The sequence below is a fragment of the Anolis carolinensis genome, chromosome 1, assembly GCF_035594765.1.
Source record: "Anolis carolinensis isolate JA03-04 chromosome 1, rAnoCar3.1.pri, whole genome shotgun sequence".
In the NCBI taxonomy this organism is placed as follows: domain Eukaryota; kingdom Metazoa; phylum Chordata; class Lepidosauria; order Squamata; family Dactyloidae; genus Anolis; species Anolis carolinensis.
Window position 1 is genome coordinate 89,698,674 of NC_085841.1, and position 26,216 is coordinate 89,724,889.

Here is a 26,216-nt window from a genome sequence, read left to right on the forward strand (position 1 = left end):
GCCTCTAAAAGGTCCAAGCTCATATTTTTTATTTCTTTTTCTTCTCACGAGAATAACAGTCAATCACTCCATTGGGGAAAAGTAAGCACAATCAGCCATCCACATTTGGAGTTTAAGTGTTCATGGATTTGTTTATTCACAGATTACTATATTTGTCACTACCTCCACTAGTGCCCTATACCATTTTGAAGAGGGACTTCAATAACACTGGTGTCACTAGTGGAAATCAAATTGATGGAATGACTAGGCCCAGCTGCCTACATTTCGCCTGTTCACTCATGCAATTAGGGAGGGGGAGGAGGATGAGATAAGTGTCCCCATCTTCTTTCCCACTCACATGAGTGAGTTAGTGAGCAAGCGATTGGAGGAAGACGTATATGCACAGCCAGAACCTACTGCCCCTCCAATACAAATGTGGAGTTCGTTTCTAAAAGGTAGCAAATAAAAAAATATGAAAAATGAGTTATAGCTGGCAGCACATTGTTGGCTAGGAGTAGAATATTATGTGTAGATCAAAACTATCAAAATGTATCAAATCACTTCAATACAGGACTTGGAAAATTGCATTTTATAGCAAAAGATGCATATCCTCAGCACATTTTTTTTCAATTCCTGTGAAATGTGTCCAGATAGATTTGATACATCTGAGAAACAAGCTCCACAAATACCTTGTTGTGTGTGTTAAATGCAGCTTGTGGGCACAAAGTTATAGTCATGGTCTTCCACTTTTCTGGGGGGCCTGTGCCCTAGTCCTCATAAAAGTGAAAGGTTGACAGCAATTGCACTAAGGTATATTGAATGTGGGGAGGCTCTTTCCCTGCCCTGGTATTTGCTATAGTTATTGGATACTAGAGGCATATTTTAATAGGAGTTGAAATCTTCACTTATCCTATTGTTTTGAGAATGCAGAATCATATTTTTTTTCTCCTCCCCTGTAAGATCGTCAGATAATTTCTATTGGTCACAATGATAACCCTTTTTGCAAAATGTGTTAAACTGGGATACCGTAGCTTCTACCATGTTGTAGGAATGTTTTCAAAATTACAAAGTTTGCATCACCAATTTTGCACACAGTCTTGCAACATGCAGAATCATTCAGAGCAAAAAGTAATTGTTGCCTTTCTCTCAAACTGGAGTTAAGAAGTCTAATGGATATTAATGAACCCTCATTGGGAAAAGGCAGTTTAGCAAGATTTCTACAAGTTTCTCTCACTTGAGATTCTTAAAAAGAAGCATGGGAATTTGAAGAAAGATATAAATCTTCTGCAGACACAAAATTGCAAACTCTAGATGTTTAAAAATCTATGATTTATATCCCTATAAAAATACAAATGTGAAATTCTATATGTTTGCATACTATGTTTCAAATGCCATGGTGACAGTTTCATCGTTCCAACTTTCCTACATCCATGAATCACTATCAGTAGTCAAGACTATATCCAGCTCATCACATCTCCAGCAGAAGAAGCAAAGACTTGACACACATATACACAGTCAAAATGAGACGAACAAAAGGAACAAGGAGGTGTAAAAGAACTTAACACTTGTGGTTATGGATTAACAATTGGAGAATTTTGATCATAAGATTCAGTGCACCATGGAAATGGGCCAGATTCAACTTCAGCTAGAGATAAATTACAGACAGAATGGATTATGGAGGCATGCTTCATCTATTTTTGATTTCTAAGGATAAGGTAGAAAATGATAAGATAGTATACAACCCTTCCCTTTATTTTCAGAAGGAAAAATTGTATACTATGGACAGAGAAGAGATCTCTCAGGATACACACTGTAGAATTAATGACACCATTTGAATTGCCGTGGTTCAATACTATGAAACTGCTTTTCATTTTGTGTCCAAAGCATTGCATAAATAAATAAGTATAAAACTGATAAAATAAAGGAAACACAAGCAGCTAAATAATTTTAGACCAAAAATGGGCAGCAGCAACCACATTGTCTATAGCTTTAAACAGTTCTTCCTCTGTGCATGAGGCAGAGCATTGCGGGCAAGCATACAGATGCTAAGTTGTTTGTTCTGCTCCACAATCGCACAAAGTGGAGGATTATTTTAGGTAGTGCCATTTTGCTAGGTTGTCTTTTGATCTGTCAATTTCACCTCTGAGACTGTTCAGGGACTTCCAAGTTGCCTATTCTTGGTTGGCCCTGAAGGAAGACCCTCGTAGGGGGTCATCCAGTTGGAATTGCCTGTTTTTCTGTCCACTGGGATATTTTTGCTGTTGCTGGAAGAACATTAAGAGGAGTGGTGGTTCTCATAAAAATTTTCCTTGATTTAAGTCTACTGGAAGGACTTAAATTCTACAGTGTAGATGCACCTTAAGTCTAGAGGTAGATGGGAGAGCTTCCCCTACCCATAGTGGTCTACATTTCCTTAAAGCTGAAGCCATTTGTAAGCAGGGTCAACCCTTTTCTGTCTGCCATGCTCTTTTCTCCCCTATTTATTTCTGTTTTCCTCCCTTATTGCCAATTCTCTCCTTCCTGCTTTGCCCAAGAGGCTACTGGCCAAAGGAAAAAATCACTGCTTCCAGAAGTCCAAACTGATATTTTGTACGAGGGCATTTAAAACTAGGCCAAAAGTCACAGGTCATTGATCCCTGATTCTTCCTTAACTAGAGATTATTTCCATACTGTGGCTTCGTCTGTCACTTCAGTATGGTTACCAAGCAGGTTCTGAGGGGCAAAAAGAACAAAGAAGTTATCAGTAGTGAGGCAGAAAATCATACATCAGTCTAAACTAACCAAGCAGTTCTTTAGCTCCTGAATTGTAAATTTGTTCTATTATGATGCTTTCCACTTCTATGATCTCGTATCCAGACAGAAAGCACTGGAGTAGGCTATAAATTTGCAGCTGTAAGTGACTGTGTCTTGCAATGAACACTCAAGCATTGTACATAATACAACCATGTTCATTTGCTAGACATATTTCATTGCAGTCTGGCGTGTGCACATTCGACTGCCAAAGGAAGTCTATCACCTGGGCTAGGCCCTGTGCAAATACATGCTTCATTTGAACTGTAGCTAAGAGAAGCACAGAGCATCCCCATAGAAAAAGGGATGGTGCCTACAGGGCATCAGCAAGTGCCACAAAACTGCACAGAGAGGCTGTCAAGGCACATCAGCTGTCATCTCCTTTGGAGTCCCTGTGAAGCAATGAATAGCCATCTTCAGCTGCCTGATGGATAAATATATCTCATGCAAGATGAGGAAATTTCATCTGTGTGGCTATGGTCCTTTTACACTATGAATTTATTTTTAATTTATCAAATTAAGTTGCTTGCCCAAGGGTCTGCATATTATTGACACTTTCATGCAGTCATAAATAAATCTAGCACTTGTGAAGGCCTTCTTGCTATTTCTTGATACAACTAGCAATCTGTACAATATTTTCTTTGACCCAATATTTCCTTTTAATTTATGTCTTGCATTACAAAATTTCAATATGTTTTGAAAATAAATCATAAGGAAATGTCATACTTGATACTCTTTGCATGTTGTAAAAACTTTTTACAGGAAAAACTAATTTAAAAAGAAATACTTGCTAGAGTTTTCACATTTTCCCACAGTTGTCCACATAACTGTCTTTCAGAATATGCAACTTTATCCAAATGATCTGCTATTCACAAAGACCTATAGGGCTTCTTCAGAAATGTTTTGTTGAATTAAAATCCAGAAGGATTTTGAGTCGAATGACTGGTGGCATGGACTATAATTTATATACTAATAATGAATACACATGTGCAGAGAGAAAACATATTTATTATTGATATTTATTTATGGATTTATACCTTGCTTTTCTCCAGGGATGGGATCTAAGGTGACTTCTAGAAATTTAAAATAAGGTTAAAAAGGATTAAATAACTATATATTAAAACTATAATTGAAACACTTAACAATACATTTAAAACATAATTACAATTAAATTAAACATAAAGTATAGTACATCAGTTTACCCATATTATTGTTAAATAATTTACAACTCAAATGTCTGTTTGAAAAAAAGTTGTTCCCCTACTAATGGAAAGATAGCAGGAATAGGGCACACACTGGGATCAGCGACAAAATATGCCCATGAAGTGATTGGAGCCAAAGAAAGCTCTCTCCTGCAGATCACAATGTTTGAATGGGCTTTTATAGGGGAAATATAGTCTCTGAAATAGGCTGGTCTTATCACAATTGACATATAAGTTGAGGGCAGGTTTTGGAAACAAAATTATGGATTTGTATATGAATTGTGGACAAATCAAGGATTATTCTGCAGAGTGGTGCCACAAGTATCTTGCATCAAAACTGTGTAGGGCTTTATAGGTTAAAACCATCACCTTAAATTGGGCCCAGAACCTAATCGGGAGCCAGTGGAGCTATCTCAGCAGGGGGATAGTGTGCTCCCTGGAGTCAGCTCCAATGAGCAATCTGGCTGCTGTACACTGTACCAATTGAAGTTCCTGGACACTTTAAGGACAGTCCCATGTAGAGCACATTGCAGTAGTCCAACTAGAATGTAACAGTGTGTGTACTACTGTGACTAAGTCAGATTTCTCCAGAAATGGGCGCAGCTAGCACATAAGTTTTAATTGTGCAAAGCAGACCTAGTCACCGCCACCACCACCAGGGCTTCCAGATTTAATGCAGATTCTAGGACCACACCCAAACTGCGAACCTGAGATTTCAGGGGGAGTGCAACCCCATCCAACTCAAATTGTGACCCTATGACCAGATCGATCTTACGCGAGACGTGCAGTACAGTTTTGTCTGGATTAAGCTTCAATTTGTTTGCGTACATCCAGTACATTACTGCCCTCAGGCAGCGGTTCAGGTGCGGAATTGCTTCCTTGGCATCGGATGGAAAGGAGTAGTAAACTCTCATTACATCCCGTTTAGACTACTGCAACACACTTTACGTGGGGCTGCCTTTGAAGACTGTTCAGAAGCTTCAATTAGTCCAACGGGAGGCTGCCAGGTTAATAAATGGGGAGGCGTACAGGGAGTGTACCACTCCTCTGTTACGCCAGCTCCACTGTCTGCCGATTAGCTACCGAGCACAATTCAAGGTGCTGGCTTTAGCCTATAAAGCTCTAAACGGTTCTGGCCCAGCTTATCTGTCCGAACGTGTCTCCTGCTACGACCCACCTCGAAGCTTAAGATCATCAGATGAGGCCCTGCTCGCGGTCCCGTCAGCCTCACAGGTGCGGCTGGTGGGGACGAGAGACAGGGCCTTTTCAGTAGTGGCTCCCCGCCTATGGAACGCCCTCCCCATTGAAGTCAGGCAGACTCCCTCCCTCCTATCCTTCCGTAGGAAGGTTAAAACTTGGTTGTGGGGCCAGGGCTTCGAATAAGAATCAGCAGCATTAATTACTATTATGTACGCTGGAACTCAATTGACAGACCCAGTCTTTTAAACTTGAACACGCCTATCTGTATTTTATAATGCATTTTATGAATGTTTTATGTAAGTTATTTTTTAACTGATTTATAGTGTATTGTACAGGTTTTATATGTGTGTTTTATTGTAAGCCGCCCTGAGTTCCCTGTTGGGTGAGAAGGGCGGGATATAAATGTTGTAATAAATAAATAAATAAATAAATAAATAACTTGGGCATCATCTGCGTACAGATGGTACCGAACTCCAAAACTCCGGATGATCTCTCCCAGTGGTTTCATGTAGATGTTAAACAACATTGGTGATAATGATGAGCCCTGTGGGACCCCACAGCATACAGGGCATGGAGTCAAGCAGGACTCCCCCAGCACCACGTTCTGGAAACCATCTGAGAGGAAAGATCAGAACCACTGGCGTACAGTGCATCCAATTCTTATCCCCGCCAGATGCTCCAGAAGGATACCATGGTTGATGGTATTGAATGCCACTGAGAGATCTAGGAGGACCATCAGGGTCACACTCCTCCTGTCTAGTTCCCCACAAATATTATCCAACAAGGTGACCAGAACTGTTTCTATCCAGTGACCCAGCCGAAGCCAGATTGAGATGGATCTAGAAAATCAGTGTCCTCCAAAAATCTTAGGAGTTGATTGGCCACCACCCGTTCCAAGATCTTAGTAATAAAAAGGCAAATTTGATACTGGCCTATAGTTGTCCAGATTGGTGGGATTAAGGGACTGCTTTTTCAATAGCGGTGTCACTACGGCTTCTTTCACTGCTGTGGGGATCCCGCTCTGATTTAATGAGGCATTAATCAATTCCCTTATCCAGGCCATACTTCCCCTGGCCTTTTTTACCAGCCAGGATGGGCAAGGGTCCAAATTGCAGGTGGTGGCCCTCACTTCTCCCCAGATTTTGTCAGCATCCTCGGACAGAACCAATTGAATCGAATCCATTAAAACTGGACAAGACAGTGCCCTGACTACATCCACCGGGGCTGCTGAAATAGTGGCATCCAAATCATCCCAAATCCAACTTATCTTATTAGCAAAGTGGTGTCCAAAGTCCTGGCTCTATAGTGTGGGTTTAGAAGCCCTTTGACCACTCTGAATAGTTCAGATGATCTCTTTTTGGCAGTGGTGATAGATGTAGAAAACATGGATTTTTTCGCTGTCTCTATAGCTTTGCTATATGCCTTTTGATGGAGCTTTGCCCTCTGGAGGTCAGATTCGTTCTGATTCTTTCACTACTTGCGCTCTAGTCTCCTTCCCTTCTGTTTCATTGCTATTAGCTCCTTGAAGACCCAAGGGGCTAATTTAGCTCCACATCTGGGAAGGGGACACTTTCTAGCTATTGTATTGATAGCCCTGGCCACCTCCGTATTCCAGAGATCTACCAGAGCACCAATAGGGTCACTCACCCCGGTAGCTGGAAACTCCCCAAGAGACATCAGGAATCCATCCAGATTCATAAGTCTCCTGGGGTGGCCGAATTAAAATTGACATAAGTCATCCCCTCCCCTCCTTCCATGATGGTCCCGTGTCCTAAAGTGTCTTTAAATACAAGGTTTATCATATTGTATAGAAGGTCCACCTTCCTGTTAATGTCTTCTAAGTGATTAAAATAATTTGTAATGTTCAGCCCATTAGTTCACAAAGGTTAGGAATGTCTTCAGTCCTCAAAGTTGCAGGGTCTTCACGGAAGCCATGGGGCTGGGTGGAACTTCCTATGCTGAGCTTCTCCCTGGTGGAAAGGGGGAGCTGGCCTATCGGAGGGCATCGCTGGCACCTATGGCTCCAACTCGTTGCCTCGTGTTCCTGTTGGCAGACTCAGTGTCTCAATTTATAATTTATATTGGTCCCAAGACCAAAAACAAATTAGACTGAAGGGTCAATATTGTTTGGCCTTAATAGAATTGTTTTACTTCTGTTTCTGCAGTGCCTGGTACTGTGCCTGTAAAATCATTGAAGGGAACTCCATTTGAAGACAAGATCTTCCTGAACTGGAAAGAACCAATGGAACCAAATGGCATCATTACACAGTATGAGGTATTAACAAATCCCAGTTGGGAAAACCAGTATAGTTCTAGTCGTTTCACAAGTTTTGATTACTGTTCCAGTTTGATGTTCACCACAGTGTAATTGTAGTTTGCATGTGTGGATTAATGCACCGGAGCCCTGAAGATTTTAGGGTTTTCACCACAACTATTTATCGTGTTGTTCACTGTGAGAAGTTTCCTTATTCAGAATGTATCATCATAGTTCCCATGATAATCAGTGACATATATCTTGTCAAAATCACCCTGTTTCATACTCAGAATAGGTCCCAGCCAAGAACATAGTTACCAAATCCTTTGGTACATACACTTGTAATGTTACCTTGTTCTTTTGAAAGGTTACATGTATACATCAGAACATTTTATCCCTGCTTAATCAGAAACACAATAGTTATCTTCTCAAGAAATCCATGCCCTATATCCCCACCTTCTGATTGATTAGTGGTCTCAAAATACACTGATACTAATCTTAAGAATAAATTACATAGACATAGTATTACTAAAATAATTAAGAATAAACATTTCAGTCTAATGTTCCAAGACACTGTTAGTTAGGCTTTGATAAATGATGAAATCTCTGGCTTAAATGTATAACTTTGCTTTAGATCTTGAACATTAATCTACAGGCTTTCAAAATCATGATTTAATGGTGCTGTCCAGTGAAGGCTATAGGTAATATGTGTGAGAATTTATTAATAGAAATCAGGCATTTCTAAACCTCAAGGTAGCATTTTTTTTCTCCTTCAAGAAACTTTAAATGCAAATACTTTTGTTTTTTAAAAATAAAATTCAGGCATAGCAGTGGTTTGATGAATAGATCCTTGGGAAATGAAGGAAACAGGATCATTTTGCACCTAATTTCCTGTATATCTATCATTTTCAGAAATAGACAGTTTTCACAATAATATTTTTTTAATTTAAAAAATAAATCAAATGCCTTTGGGAGGCACTTCAATGCCTTAGTCATATATTTACTTGTTTTAGAAATATGCTAATTTGTGCTAATTTTACTAGTACTCTCAGTACTGAATTCCCAAAAGATATAGGTGATATTTTGCTAATGAGAAAGATCAGTATATCATAGTTGGTCTAAAATATACAAAATAGTATAAGTGCTGCATTTAACAAAAAGAACAGTTAAAAATATACAGTCATTAATTAAGTTAATGAATTAATGAACAAAGTTGTTCCTGGTTTTTTTAAAGGTGCTTATTACCTTTACACAGATATCCTATGTTTTTGAGAGATTAGGGCAAGCTCTTAAAAATTTTTGCTAGCCGTGTTTGATGGCATTGTGAGCTGAATTCAACATGGCCAGTCAGATAAAATTAAGACATTTCCATTCCATTCAGAACAATCTGGGGAATAGAAAACTAATATGGTAAATCTATAGCTAGCGTAAGCTGAACTTGAATTTGTAAACTAGTATCCTTCATTCAAATCCAGATGTTTTATTGTTACCCTAAAATCTGTCCAGCAATACTATTGCCTTTTAAAATTATTTCCACAGGTCAGTTATAGCAGTATAAGATCATTTGATCCTGCGGTTCCAGTGGCGGGACCAGCTCAAACCGTGTCCAAGTTGTGGAACGGTACACATCATGTCTTTTCCCATCTACACCCTGGGACTACCTATCAATTTTATATAAGAGCCAGCACTGTCAAAGGGTTTGGACCAGCCACAGCCATCAATGTAACCACCAATATTTCAGGTAATGATAAACATAAAACAGATTCTATTTGTTGCATTCAATTTGTTTTTTTATGTAAATTGTTTCTCCTTCCAGTCTTGGAATACATGAACATGCTGGCAACAACCAAGAGAGACAGCAGATGTCCATTATAGATTTATTGAAGTGACAGGGTTTTGTTCAAGAATATACACACTTAATTAGGAGATGGCAGACTATGGAGTCTAAAATATCCATTGAGTGGTCTGGGTTATTCTGCAGCTTTGAAAAAGCCTGCCCAGTTTTTCTGTACTATAATATGTGGTCATCTTCATGCAGCATATGTTGTCTGTTGGATTGCAGCCCAGTGTTCATTTGTTTATGAAAGATACTGTGGAAACCAGTGCTAAATCCAAATGTAAATCCATAAATAATATTGCATCTCTAAATTTAGGTTGTTCATTATTTTATATTGAATCTTAGTGTACTAGTAATCCCATATGTACTATCTTGCATTTCACTGAAACATAGAAATCCAAGGATCTCATAGTTGCATTGCAGTTAACCAATAACTTTGGGGGTTCCTTATTAGAGTTTGCTAGAATTACCAAAAGAAAATGATATAAACTTTAAAATAATGTCATTATAAGTAGACATTTTCCTGGATATATTCACATATAATGCTAAATCTGGAGGTTGATTTGCACTTTCAGTATTTAGTTTGAACAAACAGCTTTGTGACTCGGTTTAAAATGGGCTTGTTTTAATTCCAGCTAAAAGTTCTTAAATCTTTTTTTAAGTGCTTGATATGTGTCTCCTGAAATTAAAATTTAATGTGATTGGAGGTAGCAAATACCTGTGTATCAGAGCAGCAATAGTAATCAATGTTCATTTTGTGGATCCTTTTATCAAGTCTTGGGTGTTTTAGAAAAATCCTTAGTATCATGATTATTTTTGGCAGACTTTTTATTAAACTGTGTTCTGAAATAATGAAGAACAATTTGGAAATCTGTTCTTGTTGGTGGCTCCCACTGCTTGTATATTATCACAGAAAGTTTGCAGGATGGTGGACCATAAAAGTTCTCCAGAACAGAACTTGTAAAAAAGAAACGATGTAGAATAGGAAACCTCAGTCCAGGTGCTTGCCCTAAACCAGAACATTCCCATCAGTGAGATTTACAAAGATTTTGGCTGATTCAGCATCTGAGCCAGTGGATCTATTCTGTTAGGACTAGTCACTCAATATAAGTATGCATACCATGATCATTAGCCCTTAGGCCAGGGGTCCCCAAACTAAGGCCCGGGGGCCGGATGCGGCCCTCCAAGGCCATTGACCTGGCCCCCACCCTCAGTTTTATAATATGATATTTTTATATCAGTTTTAATAATATAATATATTGTATATACATATAATACTGATAATAATATTATAATGTTATACAATATAATACTAATAATAATACCATATAATAATATTAATTATATGTTATATGTTACATATAATATTACAGTATAGAGGTATGCGCCCGGGCTGTGGCGCAGGCTGGAGAGCAAGCCAGCTGCAACCAGCTGCAATGAATCACTCTGACCAGGAGGTCATGAGTTTGAGGCCCGCTCGGAGCCTATGTTTGTCTTGTCTTTGTTCTATGTTAAAAGGCATTGAATGTTTGCCTATATGTGTAATGTGATCCACCCTGAGTCCCCTTTGGGGTGAGAAGGGCGGAATATAAATGCTGTAAATAATAAATAATAATAATAGTTCATTATAGTAATATATAATGCTAATATTGTGTTGTGCTAATAATATAAAATATTGTATGTACATACAGCTGCTCTGAGTCCCCTTCGGGGTGAGAAGGGCGGGATATAAATGTAGTAAATAAATGCAGTAAATAAATAATTAATTTTAGACTTAGGCTCGCCCAAAGTCTGAAATGACTTGAAGGCACACAACAACAACAAGGAGAGAATACTTCTGGAACATGGCCACACAGCCTGAAAGACATACAACAACCCTGTGATCCCGGCCATGAAAGCCTTCGACAACAACAATCCTAATTAATTTGACTATCGCATTGGCCAGAAGCAGGCCCACACTTCCCATTAAAATACTGATACGTTCATGTTGGTTAAAATTGTTTTCATTTTTAAATATTATATTGTTCGTTCATTGTTGTTGTTGTTTTGCACTACAAATAAGACATGTGCAGTGTGCGTAGCAACTTGTTCGTTTTTTTTTAACCAAATGATAATTCGGCCCCTCAACCATCTGAAGGATTGTGGACCAGCCCTCTACTTTAAAAGTTTGAGGACCCCTGCCTTAGGCAAACATTCAGTGACTGGTCACCATTCTATTTTCCATGAATTACATCTTTTTTCTCCTGAAGTTGATTCATAATGCTACCATACAGCAAAAAATAACCTTTCATACAGAGTATTCCAAGTGTCTTAAAAGACAGATATAATTTACCTGCTAGAGTGCAGTGTGTCTTTTTGTTTGAATAGTTCTTTATCGTCCAGCATTCTGAAGTGGAAAATACTGATCTTTCAACAATAGGTTTGAAAATCCAGTTTTTACAGATGAATAATTTAGGAAGGATATATCCAAGTTTTCAAAAACCTTTAAAATTGTAATTATTTTACAGTGTGCATCTGTTAGTGCTAATTTCCTCCATTCTGAGTTGGCACATCACTGTCACATCGCTGCAAAATTTCAATCACTTACCTGGAAAATATTGAATATGGTACAACAGTTTATACATAATAGATACGCAATCCAGTAATAGGATGTGTGCAGATTGTTTCTTATGCAGCACTTGCTGAGATCTAGGGGTGGAAATGAGCCTTATATCACAATGTTCATACACAATAGGGATAAGAAAATTGCATTACTTATGGTACATGTAGCCAAAGCCCCTCTTGATTTTAGCCCTATTTTCAGCTGATAAAACAAGCAGCAAAGAAAGTTCCCTCTCAACCATTCCCTATACATAGATCAGCTCAATAAACCATAAAGTAACATTTGATCATAACTTCTAGCCAAGTTACAGCTGAAAATACATAGTGCAACCCACTGCAGCTCACATGCAATAAAGATCCTTCTCTTGTATGGCATACTATACATAAGTGAATTTCGTAGAAGGCTAAAAAAAACCTAGCTGTTAAAAAAACTGCACTGTACAGCTATATAGGTAGGAATTCTCAGTGTTTTGACCAACTTAAAATTTGTTTTTGATCAGCTCCCACGTTACCCGACTATGAAGGAAACGATGCATCACTCAATGAAACTGCCACAACTATAACTGTACTGCTGAGACCGGCACAAGCTAAAGGTGCTCCCATCAGGTAAAAAGAGGCATCAAAATATATATTAGAATAAATGTTATAATAAAAGCAAATGAGCAAACTGTAGATAATAAAATAATTATTGGAGAGATACTATTTATTAAATTATAGCTTTTAATCTTTTTTCCTCTGGTGCTTTGTAGTTTATGAAAAATGTGTATTGGCGCACACCAGTCTTCAAGTCACCTGTCAGCTTGCAACCGTCATGAATTTTATAGGGCTGTCTTAGGCAAGGAATACACAGATGTGGTTTGCCATTCACTTCCTTTGGATATAACTTACAGCAATCTTCATTTCTTGGCAGTCTTACACCCAAGTACTAACCAGAGCTGACACTACTTACCTTCTAAGATTAGACAGAATCTGATGCCTTCAGGGTATTTAGGCATATACAGTAGAGTCTCACTTATCCAAGCTAAACGGGCCAGCAGAAGCTTGGATAAGCGAATATCTTGGATAATAAGGAGGGATTAAGGAAAAGCCTATTAAACATCACATTAGGTTATGATTTTACAAATTAAGCACCAAAACATCATGTTATACAACAAATTTGACAGAAAAAGTAGTTCAATACGCAGTAATGCTATGTAGTAATTACTGTATTTACGAATTTAGCACCAAAATATCATGATATATTGAAAACATTGACTACAAAAATGGCTTGGATTATCCAGAAGCTTGGATAAGCGAGGCTTGGATAAGTGAGACTCTACTGTATATAAATATAGCAAGTGTTCTAATTAATGAAACCTTATATTTCCACTAAACATAGTGATCAAGACTATAAACTTGTTTGGTAATTTTAACTCTGATTTGGGACATATTTTCCAAACCCAGTAGCAAGAACCTAGGAAATTAGGGATAAAGCCCCACTTATGGAATTCCCTTCCCATGTGATAAAAGGCCAGGTACTGTGTCTTAGCCTCAAGCATTCAAAACTGTAGTCATTCTATAACTACAGTGGTGATGGATTGGTATGCACTGGGAACAATATGCTGCAGGCAATTCCTAAAACTCAATCAAGCCTTGATTTTGCCACTTTACTTTTCCAATGTATATAATGAGACTTGTGCATGCACAGGTTGTGGTAGCCACAGAGGATTGGGGAGGGCTGGAATCAAACCCCAAGGGCCCACTGTATATAAAGATACTTCAAAGGGTGTTTTAATTTTAAAATGCATGGTAAAACCCTTGCTCTTCACATGCCTTACCTTTTTATGGTTAAGGGATCTAGCCAGGTCTTTTTCTTATTCCCAGTCTTCATATTAGAAGTGAGATTTGGGGGGATGGGTTTTTTTTTGTTTTTTTGCAAAATTGCAGAACAGAATTATTATTATTATTATTATTATTATTATTATTATTATTATTATTATTATTATTAAACTTTATTTGTACCCTGCTAGCATCTCCCGAAGGACTCGATGTGGCTTACAAAGGCCAAGGCCTCAACACACAATATAACAATACAAACAAAGGCAATTAAAAGAATTAAAACAGTATAAACCACAAGCAATAACAATACGCTAAAACGCAATAGAACTGGGCCGGGCCAGACTAATGGGTACAAGATTAAAAGTGCTGATGTAACAGGTGATATATAAGGCTTATAGGGCAGGTGCAGAGTGTGATATGCGATCTTAATTCTAATAAAGTGCTTATGGGACTTGGTATTGGAGATTTCCTATTGATCTGGGAAGGCACATTGGAACAGCCAGGTCTTCAAGTTCTTTCTGAAGACTGCCAATGTAGGGGCCTGTCTGAGATCCTTGGGGAGGGTGTTCCAGAGTTGGGGGGCCACCACGGAGAAGGCCCTGGCTCGTGTTCCCACCAACCGCGCTAGCGACGCAGGCGGGATCACGAGCAGGGCCTCTCCAGATGACCGAAGTGCACGCGTGGGTTCGTAGACAGAGATGCAGTCACGGAGGTAGGATGGTCCCAAACCGTTCAGGGCTTTGTAGGTAAGCACCTGCACCTTAAATTGGGTTCAGAAAATAAATGGCAGCCAGTGGAGCTCCTTGAACAGGAGGGTTGACCTCTCTCTGTAAGGGGCCCCAGTTAACATCCTGGCTGCCGCTCGTTGGACCAGTTGGAACTTCCGAGCTGTTTTCAAGGGCAGCCCCACGTAGAGCGCATTACAGTAGTCCAGTCTGGAGGTGACCAAGGCATGGACCACCCCGGCCAGATCCGCCTTCGCGAGGTACAGTCGCAGTTGGCGCACAAGTCTCAATTGTGCGAAGGCCCTCCCAGACACCTCCGACGCCTGAGCTTCAAGCGTAAGTGATGAATCCAAGAGGACTCCCAAACTGCGGACCTGTGGCTTCAGGGGGAGTGTAACCCCGTCCAGCACAGGTTGCCACCCTATACCCCGTTCAGGTTTACGATCGACCAGGAGGACCTCTGTCTTGTCGGGATTGATCTTCAGCTTGTTCCTCCTCATCCAGATAGACACAGCGGCCAGGCACTCGTCCAGCACCCGAGAGGCCTCCTTGGAATTAGGTGGAAAGGAGAAGTAGAGTTGTGCGTCATCTGCATAGAGGTGACACCCAACTCCAAAACTCCGGATGACCTCTCCCAGCGGTTTCATGTAGATGTTAAAGAGCATGGGAGACAGAATAGAGCCTTGCGGGACCCCACAGCTCAAAGGCCAGGGATCCGAGCAGGCGTCTCCCAGCTTCACCATCTGGGATCGACCCTCCAAGAAGGATCGGAGCCACGACAAAACCGTGCCCCCGAGACCCATCCCAGAGAGTCGTCCCAGAAGGATACCATGATCGATGGTATCGAAAGCCGCTGAGATGTCCAAGAGAACCAACAGGGTCACACTCCCCCTGTCCAGCTCTCTACGGAGGTCATCCACCAAGGCGACCAAGGCTGTCTCGGTGCCGTGACCAGGCCTGAAACCAGACTGTGACTGATCTAGGTAGTTGATGTCATCTAGAAAGCCCTGGAGCTGGGAGGCAACCACCCGCTCCAGCACCTTACCCAAGAAAGGGGGGTTTGAGATTGGTCTGAAATTGTTCAGCACCGTGGAGTCAAGGGAAACCTTTTTAAGGAGTGGACGAACCACGGCTTGTTTCAGATAAGATGGAAAAGCCCCCTGCTCCAACGATGCATTAATGATCAACACAAACCAATCAACCAGCCCCTCCCTGGCCGATCTAATTAGCCAAGACGGGCAAGGGTCCAGAGCCGACGTGGTTGCCCTCACAGCCCCAAGGACCTCCACCACGTTCTCAGGAAGAACAAGCCTAAAAGAATCCCACAAAATTGGACAAGCAGATTCCTCAATCACCTCCCCTGGCACTGTGGTGGAATTGGAGTCGAGCTCAAGGCGTATCTGAGCGACTTTGTCTGCAAAATGGTGTGCGAAATCGCAACACCGAGTTGCTGGGTCGTCCAAAGCCTCCTCCGCCACAGGTGGCTGAAGGAGTTCCCCAACGACCCGAAACAACTCCGATTATCTATTTGCTGCAGACGCTATACAGGCAGTCATATAGGACTCCTTGGCTGCCCGTATAGCCACGGTATATGCCCTAAGAAAGGCTGTAGCCCGTGCTCAGTCGGACACGTCCCGAGAACTCCTCCAAGTGCGCTCTAGCCCCCTCCTCGTATGCTTCATCACAGCCAGCTCCCTGGTGAACCAGGGAGATGGCTTGTCATGAGGCAACGTGATGGGGCGTTCGGGAGCGATCGGATCTATCGCCCTGGTCACTTCCCTGTTATAGAGATCGACCAAGACGTCGACAGGATCGCCAGGCTCCATGGCAGGAAAAACCCCAAGATTCCTCAGGAATCCCTCCGGATCTATCAGTCTCCTGGGGCGGACGATCTTAATTTGTCCTTCACCCCTGCGGAGGCTTAGGGTCGCCGAAAGTCTAAAACTGACCAGATAATGATCTGACCATGACACAGGAAGGGTGTTTTGTTTTTCCACTCTGATCATTCCACTGTCTGCCACAAAAACTAGGTCGAGTGTGTGTCCAGCCTGATGGGTAGGACCAGCTTTAGTTTGTGATAGCCCCATGGTCGTCATGGCGGCCATGAAATCCTGAGCTGCACCAGTCAAGGGGGTCTCAGCATGAATGTTAAAGTCTCCCAGCACCACCAGGCGCTGGGAGACCAAGGCCGCATTGGAGACCACCTATGCTAGCTCAGCCAGGGAAACTACTGGGTCGCAGGGTACACCAGCAGAAACCCCACGCTATCACGGTTCCCCACCCTCAGGTGGACACACTCAAACCCAGATGCTTGCGGAACAGAGCATCTGACCATGGCGATGGATTGCCGATAGACAACTGCGACCCCTCCTCCGCACCCCCCCAGCCTGGCCTGCTGATGCACTCCAAAGCCTGGTGGGCATAGCTGGGTGAGATTTACTCCCCCCAGCTCGTCCAGCCAGGTCTCAGCAATGCAAGCCAGATCCGCCCCCCCCCATCCAGGATTAAGTCCTGAATGGCAGCGGTCTTGCCATTGACGGATCTGGCATTCATCAGCAAGACCTTAAGGCTGAGGGGGCTGCCATGGGGCCTACCACTTCCTACCTTTTCAAGGGTCGCAAGCACTCTGTTGCGTTTCTCCCTAGGATGTTGGTGACCCGCAAGTCTCCTCCCCCACATGACCTGAATGGCGCCCCCCTCCTCTGGTCCCCCCTCCCCCCCTACAGAAGGAGGCAAGAGAAGACTTCCTATGGGTTTTTGGAGGTTTTTTTGTCCCACATTATATGTAGAAAATGTACCATAGGATAATGCATTTGATGTGATACATCTAGCTTGGTCTCAGCTCTTGTTCTTTACTGAATGATTTCGCTTCCCTCCTGGTCCCTGAGCTCAGAAATGACAACTCCAGGTATGTTTTTGCCAGTAGATTCCAATCCCCAAATTTACAGGAAAATGTGGATGTTAATAGTTAATTACTTGCTTGATTTAAAAATGCATCCTCTAATTATGTGTTTTTAGAGTCAGCCTTCTCTACATAATGTTTTTGTCTGTTTTCCTTCTCTGTTCACATGCCCCTTGAAGCAGATGTTCTGTAATCCAATTCAAATCTGCAGGTGCTGTCAATCATTCCTTAAGATGCAACATGCTGCAGTAGTCACAGTTCTAATCATGACATAATTGTGTCTTGCCTGCCAAGTGTTATCTCATAATCTCTAGTTTTCTTTATGGCCTCCTGAAGTTGTAAGCCAAACAGCGGACATGAAATACAAAGAAAATCAGTATTTATAATCAGATATTAAGCCTTACTGTTTGCCAACCTGGAGTTTTTCAGCTCAGCCAGTCAGAAATAAACATTTATTCATCAGTGAACTGAACTGAGAAGTGATTTGCTTATCACTGGCAGCATGTACTAGTTAAGCCTCTCTGTGGAACAGTGTTTTCAAGATTTATAAATAAATATGCAAAGAAATGGCTAATGAATGATTGGGACTCTGTTAACTTTGTTTTTCTGTATTCGTTTTTTGTGAGGGTTTCTCAAACTGATCGAACTATAATGTTCTGTATTCAGCAATCACTATGATGCTTTTGCTTTAAACCTTGTTCACCAGAGCAGCAAAAGGGCCTCTTTAATACTACACAGTTATAGTAACTGCCATGGCTACACCCTCTGAAACCTGGGCTTTGTAGTTTTCAGAGATGCCACAGCTCTCTGGGTGAAAATTACAAATAAACAGCAAAATCTATAGGTGTTCAATAACAGTTAATGTGACATTCTAGTGCTATAATTGTGTACTGTGAAAAGACCCCAGATGAGATGGTGTGTTTTCCTGAAATATGCCACATCAGACAGGATGTGACGTTCTTAATCTCACTTCACATTGAATCATCGACATGGGGAGAATTCCTCTAACCTACTATTCTTCTCATACACTAGATTTGCATCTGCAATACTTGACAGCCTAAAATCCCACCAATGTGGATCCAGTTTATCACCTTATCTACTGGTTTGTGTGTTAAGCTTTTTTGAAAAAGCAAAATTCAATACACTCCTGCTTTCTTCAGACATTTAAAAGAAATGTATTAAGAGGACATAAAGCCCTATTCAACACAAGGGTATGAGAGGAGCTGAACATGCTTAAAAGATTCCATGCATCAGGAGCCCTGACTCATTAGAGTTCCCATTCATAAACAAATCCGAGCATATCCAATAACCATGATCCAAGCATTGCTTCACACCATCATTCTGTATTCATAAATAACTCAAGCAGAGCTCAGTAGTTTGTTTTTTTTAACCTGGGCAAGCAGTGCCCATTTTTTTTAAAGGAAGGGGGAGCAACCATCAGTAGCAATAGCAGCACCAGCACCAGATAAACACATATCTTTATGGTCATGGAATGAAGAGGAGATGAAGGACAGTCACACGTCTGCCTGCATTTTTCTAATATGTCTTGTTTTCAGAATCCCAGGGAGCAAAGCCAAGTCAAGGAGGGAGTGATCAATAAAACTGCCTTATGAGCACATAGCACAGGCAGTTTTCACAGCTACCCTCCATTGTCTTTGTTCCAAAGAAAACAAGAAATTCTGAAAAGTAATGTTTATCACACACCCATTCTCCCCTTTTCCCCTTCAACTTTTTGTTGTGGCCACAGTTTGCTGCCAAAATTTGGTGACACATTGCTGTGTCCAAAAAATATTGGCCCATTTTATTGTGTTTTTGTTGAAGAGCCAATAATGCACAAAAGGAATTAGAAAAAGCCTAGATCCAGTTGTTAGTTACTGGAGTAGACCCCTTAAACCGTACATGTTGGCTTAGCAAATACCTGTGGATTCAATGGTCTGATTAAAACTACAAACTGCAATGACACACACACACACCAGAATTAACTACTCTGAGCTCTAGAGGTTAATTCCTTTTGTTCTAGCAACTATAATAGCTTTCTGAAACACTCTGCTGGGACATTGAAGCCAAAAAAGGCTTGAACAACTTTGCCCTCCTTTCACATATTCAAGTGGGTCCTTCCTTGACTTTCTACTACCTTCCTAAAAGTTAATGAATGTTTGCAATTCCTATCCTGTAGGAGTTCTTGGCTTCATGTTAAAAGCTCAAACTGGATCATACATAAAGCAACTTTTTCCCTTCTTTGTTTTACATGTGTGCAGTGCACTCCGTTTCCATTCTCCCTTCTGGCCTTTTTCTTCTAAACTAGCCAGATATTAAAATTGACAAGTTAGCTGATCTCCTGGTGCTTTGGAGAGCAGAAGCCTTGTCAGTTGTTTTGTGTTGGCAGCTCAAAAGAAAGGAGCGACCGTGTCTGCAGAGGCAAAGATAAGATGCCTGTGTTCCCAGAAGGGCAGCCCAGCTACATATACAGAACTTTGATTGAAACCTGCTATTGCCTGGATTCCTTAAAAGATGGAAGTAAAGAGAGCATGAAAGTACCAGAAACAAAAAGAAATACACTTTTGATTTGCTTATCACCATTTGTCCACTCTGCTTTTCATCCCCCTGCATCATATTCCTCATACCTTATTAGAGTTTATGAGGGGAGACAGTGAGAAACATGGGCATGATTTAAAATATGGAAGAACTGTGACTTTGTCTCTCATTCTTCCATCACTCCATCCTGAAAGATTATTGACAGCTGCGCTCTAGTACAGAGGCAGTTCTCTTGAATTCTTAGATTTGAACATCCATTATCCTTGACGATTGACCATACTAGTTGGGGATTTTGAGTGTTGCAGTGTAGAACACCTGGAAAACATCACGTTGATTCTTGAAGTATCAAGGGTGCCTTCAAATTAACTTTTCATCTGAAAAATTTCTGAATTTCTAAGGAAAAATAACATGGATGTGTAAAAATATGCAAGAATACTGTTAATATCGCCCCGGTGGTGCAGTGGGTCAAACCCTTGTGCCGGCAAGACTGCTGACCAATAGGTTGGCAGCTCCAACTCCCCATGCAGGGGACATAAGAGAAGCCTCACATAAAGATGGAAAAACATCAAACATCCGGCTGTTCCCTGGGCAACGTCCTTGCATATGGCCAATTCTCTCACACCAGAAGCAACTTGCAGTTTCTCAAGTAGCTCCTGACACACAAAAAACTATTAATATCATACTGCTACACATAGGACTGGTGAAGAAAATAGATGATTGCAACCTGTGATACAGTATGGTGCCAATATTTCTATATTGTAATTGAGATGAGGTTACAAGGCATCTGTCCAAGAGGATTTCATATTAAATAAAAGGCTGAAGATGTGCAGTGTTGGATTTTTACTGCTTTGTAAATGGGGCTTGAAGGACTATCATCCATTCAATCTTCATTTGTGTCATTGCAACTGCCTCCTCCTCCTCATCAGTGGATTATCCATTGGTCCACTGAAGACCAGCATTTTTTTTTATCTCCAGCAATTGATTGCTGGTTCTTTGACTAGTTTCTCAGTTTGGTGGAAAGCAAGTCTGTTCTTTGCTGTCCAGGGATAAACTAGAGTGTGCAGCAAGTGCAAATCCATAGATCCTTCAAGCTCTCCATAGAATTTTGAGCCCTCCCCCGCCACAAAATTGAGACAAAAGAGCAGGGGGCTAAAGAATGTCAGCTAAAGGGGCAGTTAATTGAGCTATCCCCAATTAATGGAGGCTAGAATTTAACTGAGCAATTGAACTCTCTCTGATTAACGCGGTGCTTCTCAGTCTGTCTGATGTGGGATACAAGCAATATTTTTCCCCAGTCTGCTAGGTAATAGCAACATAATTATATCTTGTTCCTACAATTGTTTCTTTTTTCCTGGAAACTTATCAGAGACTTGCAGGTTATACCTTATAGACTGGTACCAGTCTGGCAGCCATTACATTGTGCACCACTGTATAAAAAGCATGCAACTGGAAGATAATCCATATTCTGTCCTCAGTGTAACTATATCGTCCTGACGGATTCTTCTTGCCGTAGGGAGTCTGCAGAACTGCTGTAGTTTAAGAATGAATTATTTCATTAAAGCACTAAAGTGCTATGAAGAAAGTCTAAAACTGAAAGTTGGCGCTAATTTTATTCCTAAATTGTAAAACAAACTACATCCTTGGGTTTGTATTAAACTCTAATTCAAAGCTTACTGTAGCTAACTAGGAGGGAAAGGGAAGAAAAAAGAGGAGCTTGTACTCTTCTCACAATCTTTAAAAGTGTCAATAGTGTCCTATAGCATTTTCACTTACATGCCATGACTCTATAGTGGACAATATCTGTTTATCCATCAGAAACAACATAACATTTCTTATCTGAATAATACTTGTATCTATTTCTGTATTACACTGAATGTATATTTCCCATCTTCTAGTATGCAGTCACATCTTATTTTAATTTTAACATAGGTTGTAAGTGGGAGAAATTTAAAAATACATTTTAAAATCAGTCATTTTTTGCACATTCTATCACAACATCCAAATGATGATTATTACTAAGTCTATTGTTTCTGCTGTTTGCCTGGTTATTCTTTAGGAAAAATTATAATTATAATTACATTCTTTACTAAAATGAGATTTTTATGAGGAATGACCAAGAGCTGTCATTACAAGGAACATATTGACAAGTTGTAGTTTTGTTTTGTTTTTTTGTTTTTTTAAAGTTATTATTATTAAATAGGCTGAATGCCATCTGCTTCCATAATTTGTAACATTTTTGTGTGTGGCAAATGGAGGAAAGGAGGCAGATTACTTGGAGTGAATGAGGGACAGATTTCCATCCATCTGTGCCAGTATCACAGGATGTCGTTTATACTTTAGATCTGCATAGCTGTGAGCCAACCTCCATGCCACATCAAGGTCAAAAGGTGGAGATGCCTGTCCACATGCTTTGTCTCACATAATGTGACAACTGCAAATTGGTGCTTCAGGCATTGCTTGGAGGCTGCCACGTTGTTCCTTGAAGCTGGGTTTTCTATAATATCATTTCAAAGGCAAATTCTAACTTCAAATGCTGCAAATTATCAAGCACAAGACTTAATCTATTACAAATGTCTGTGCCTAATGTGAGATCCAGTTTGGGCTGCTTAATACTTCAAAGTCTGTGTCACTGCTGACAAGGTTTTTCTTGTTGTTCCATTAGATCTTTCAGGGAAGAGAGGCTTGGAGAATTAGTATTGAGATAAATGAGGGAGGGGTAGAAAGTTAATTATTATGGAAAATAAAATCTACTTTCCAAGGACAGCCTTTCACTGTAAGGAATTCCATTTTGGACACATAAGCTGTTGTTTTCAAACTAGATTACTTCCTTATCTTGTACTTTTGAACTTCCTGTAGAACCACTTGGTCATATGTGCTATAAATCTAGCACTATATTATAATTATTGTTTTTCCCCTTGGTCATTCACAGTGCCTATCAAATTGTTGTTGAAGAACTGCATCCTCATCGAACTAAGCGTGAAACTGGCGCAATGGATTGCTACCAGATTCCAGTCACATACCAGAATGCGCTGAGTGGTGGCTCGCCATATTATTTTGCTGCAGAACTACCACCTGGTAACCTTCCTGAAGCAGCTCCCTTCACTGTTGGTGACAACAGAACTTACCAAGGCTTCTGGAACCCACCTTTGGCTCCTCGGAAAGGTTATAATATCTACTTCCAAGCCATGAGTAGTGTTGAGAAGGTAGGCACCTACTGCATCATCATTATTATTATTATTATTATTATTATTATTATTATTATTTTGGAATATATCGGATTTGTTGCTAGCAATTGGGAGGATTATCAGACCAGATTCAGACAGACAGTCCTGGCAGTGATGGCAATTGTGGTGCTCCCAAGTGTTGTTGGACTGTAAGCCAAATCATGCCTAGTCAGCTCAGCAAGGATGAAATATTACTGGTGTTGTAGTCAAACATCTGGAGGGCCACAGCTGCCCACATCTGTTTTAGGGAACACAGCATGTCTTGCATTAAGATTTTGACTTCTCCCTTTCCACAGTAGAGTCCCCAAACATGCATGTAGAGTAAACAAGTTTTGATTCCACCAACACATTTGAGAAATTTATCTTGTGCACCATAAAAATCCATCAGAGAGGACGAGAGGGTTAAGGGTCACATTCCATTTATACTTCATTCTGTGATTATCTTAGGCTCATGGGGAAGACTTTGACAAGGTCAGCTCAGAAAAAGAGAGAAAGGGCGGGGGGAGTTCTGAGTCAGTAGAAAAGGACAGGAACTGAATTCAGTCTCAGTAGAAGAGTCTGGTATAACCAAGCCAGCTGATGTCAAAAAGAAAGAATCAAGTACAGCATACTAAGTCAAAACAGAAGCCTGCTTATGAAAAAAGTCTCCTGTGGTAGGCCTATGGATAACATAGAGTGGACTTTGCTACCGGTAGTTGACATTCTCTCCTACTAGAACAATGGTTCTCAACCTAGGGTCCCCAGATGTTTTTGGCCTTCAACTCCCAGAAATCCTAACAGCTAGTAAACTGGCTGAGATTTCTGGGAGTTGTAGGTCAAGAACATCTGGGGACTCCAGGTTGAGAACCACTGTACTAGAATCATAGAAAGATCATGCTAAAGCCAAACGAAAGCTTGTAGGCACATATAGTCAGTTGGATGGTTGGCTCCATCCTATCTGAAGAATGTGGCTGGATTGCTAAAGGGCACTTGCCTAATACTGCATTCTCAAATGTATGCAACCTAGAGAACATGGGGGTTCTGCCAAGAATCTGTTACCTGACTTAGAGTCACTGCCCAGATTATGCAGTGGAGGGGGCAGGCTAAATGGAGTACTGATGACTATTTCCCAAAGAGTTACCCAGTCCTTCTTTGTTACAGTCATCTGGAAGCCTATAAAGTCTATAACCTAGTGAAAATAAAATTGTAGCCTAGAGAAAATAAAATACTTACTTATCCTTCCTTTCTGGAAAGCATCTTCAAAATATTTAAAATATATAGTCATAAAAATATTTTAGAAATCCTAAGACAGCAGTGGTTCTCAACCTGGGGTCCGCAAGGCTGTTAGTGCACCATTTGACCCTCCAGACTCCCTTCTTATCCTGAAGATCTCCAGAAATGGCAGTTTGTCTTTCAAAGCAGGTTGTAGCCCACCCACTTTAAAAACATTTCTTTTTTCAAAGCTAGATCTTTTGACATTTTTGGAAATCCTTGCAGCTGCACCCCCTCAAAGGGGCAGAACATTGACTCCCAGCCTTTCCAAAATAATTCAGTCCTGATCTAAATCTACCACCAGAAGCTGTCCATCTCATGCCATCTAAAGCTTAAAAGTATTCTGGACTGTGGCTTAAATTGCTAAGAGTCAGAGGGATTATATCAACAGTCTTGGTAACTCATCTTTTTTTTTCAGGTAACATGATGCTGTTCCATTCATATTCCACGCGCCAGTTTGCTCACAGCCAATATTACTTTTAGAAATTTAATAAGTCTTTGAACAGTAGTTTTAGTACAATAATTTTAGCTATGTTATGATTCTGCATTTCCAAGAAAATAATCCTCATCCTGCCTACTGTTCTCAGTGCCCATACAGTTCAGAAGATTAAATTGCTTCAGGATAAACAAAATCCAGGTTGCTCAGCAGGCTAATAAAACATTACCAACTTTCAGACCCTTGCACACCAAACATCAAATGAAAAAATTGTTTTAAAAAGCCACTTATGGCAAAGTAACTCCTTTACTCACGGCATGTTTGTGAAAAGCCTCAGTACACAAGTTCAAAATTGCTTGACTGCTGAGATAGTACTAAGGGTATGGCTGCAGTTCGCCAGTGCTATTTCCTCACTGTTTGATATTTTGACACCATTGAGTACTGCTTCTATTTCTGTGTGCATATTGATAGAGAACAAAGCAACAGGAAGTTAAATACTGCAGGCAGCTCTAGGTGTGAAAAGCGACATGACTCGATAAACCCCATGCTGCTGCCACTGAGTCATTTTCTCTTATAAACTGAAATATGAGATGATAGAGAGAAACAGCATTCAGAACAGTAGCTGAGATATTTAAAACTCCAATTTGAGAATTAAGTATAGTTTTCCATGAAATCATAGGCTCCTGCTTATTGTGTCCCAGCAGCAGATGGCTGGGGCAAAATGGGGGGAGAGGAGGGATTTAGGAGAGGTTGCCACTAGATTGCTAGGATATGGGAAGGTTAATCTACTTTCAAAACAAACTAAAGTGATTTGTACCCTCACATTAGGATTTCTGCTGCAGTTAGTAATGCAGAGATCACATCTATCAATGACTTTTCTAGTGAGCCTCTAGAATGAAGTCTGGCCTAATGTCTATAGTTCTAAGAATTGACTGTTCACTATAGCAAGTTGGGAAAAATGTCATAGCTTGTGAAACCATATGCTGGAACAGCTGTAGAGCTGGAAGATTTTTGATGGGAGAAGCTAATGCACATTTGTTTTTTTAAAAAATGACTGTAGAAACAATATTTCACTTTGCTAGAGAAGAATGTTATCTTAACCTGTATGAAGAACTGGGAGACAGATCTGCAGATGGAGTTGGAGGTGGAAGACTGGCAAAGACTTTAGAACAATACTTCTTAATCTGTTGGTCCCGACCCCCAGTGGGCTCCCTTTGGCTCAATGTTGGGGTAGTGGAAAATTTGGCAAGAGGTTTCTGAATGCCATATAGTTTTAGACATCTACACGAATCTGTTAGAAACAGTGTTTACAGCTAACTCTGCAGAAAATGCTTCAGCTCTACTTCATCTACCCTGTTTCCCCGAAAATAAGACATCGCCAAAAAATAAGACCTAGTAGAAGTTTTGCCGAATTGCTAAATATAAGGCCTCCCCCGAAAGTAAGACCTAGCGAAGTTTTTGT

General features: G+C 40.6%; 1 protein-coding gene and 2 long non-coding RNA genes across 21 annotated transcripts in view; 1 reads left to right on the top strand and 2 right to left on the bottom strand.

Moving 5' to 3' along the window:
• ptprk (protein tyrosine phosphatase receptor type K) overlaps nucleotides 1–26,216 on the top strand; it is a 461,736-nt gene that overhangs the window by 363,171 nt on the left and 72,349 nt on the right. For all 17 annotated transcript variants that reach the window (XM_062978846.1, XM_062978854.1, XM_062978881.1 and 14 more), the window contains exons 9-12: nucleotides 7,337–7,446; nucleotides 8,965–9,166; nucleotides 12,364–12,469; nucleotides 22,773–23,046. In XM_062978846.1, coding sequence (XP_062834916.1) covers nucleotides 7,337–7,446; nucleotides 8,965–9,166; nucleotides 12,364–12,469; nucleotides 22,773–23,046 — 692 coding nt within the window. The remainder of the gene's footprint in view (nucleotides 1–7,336; nucleotides 7,447–8,964; nucleotides 9,167–12,363; nucleotides 12,470–22,772; nucleotides 23,047–26,216) is intronic.
• Nucleotides 1–26,216, bottom strand: part of LOC134298493 (uncharacterized) — a 182,240-nt gene that overhangs the window by 124,799 nt on the left and 31,225 nt on the right. The window lies entirely within an intron of this gene.
• LOC134298499 (uncharacterized) lies at nucleotides 6–7,342 on the bottom strand. Its single transcript, XR_010005608.1, has 2 exons — nucleotides 3,807–7,342; nucleotides 6–2,691 (listed from the first exon to the last, which is right to left on the bottom strand). It is a non-coding gene; the product is annotated as an uncharacterized LOC134298499 (long non-coding RNA).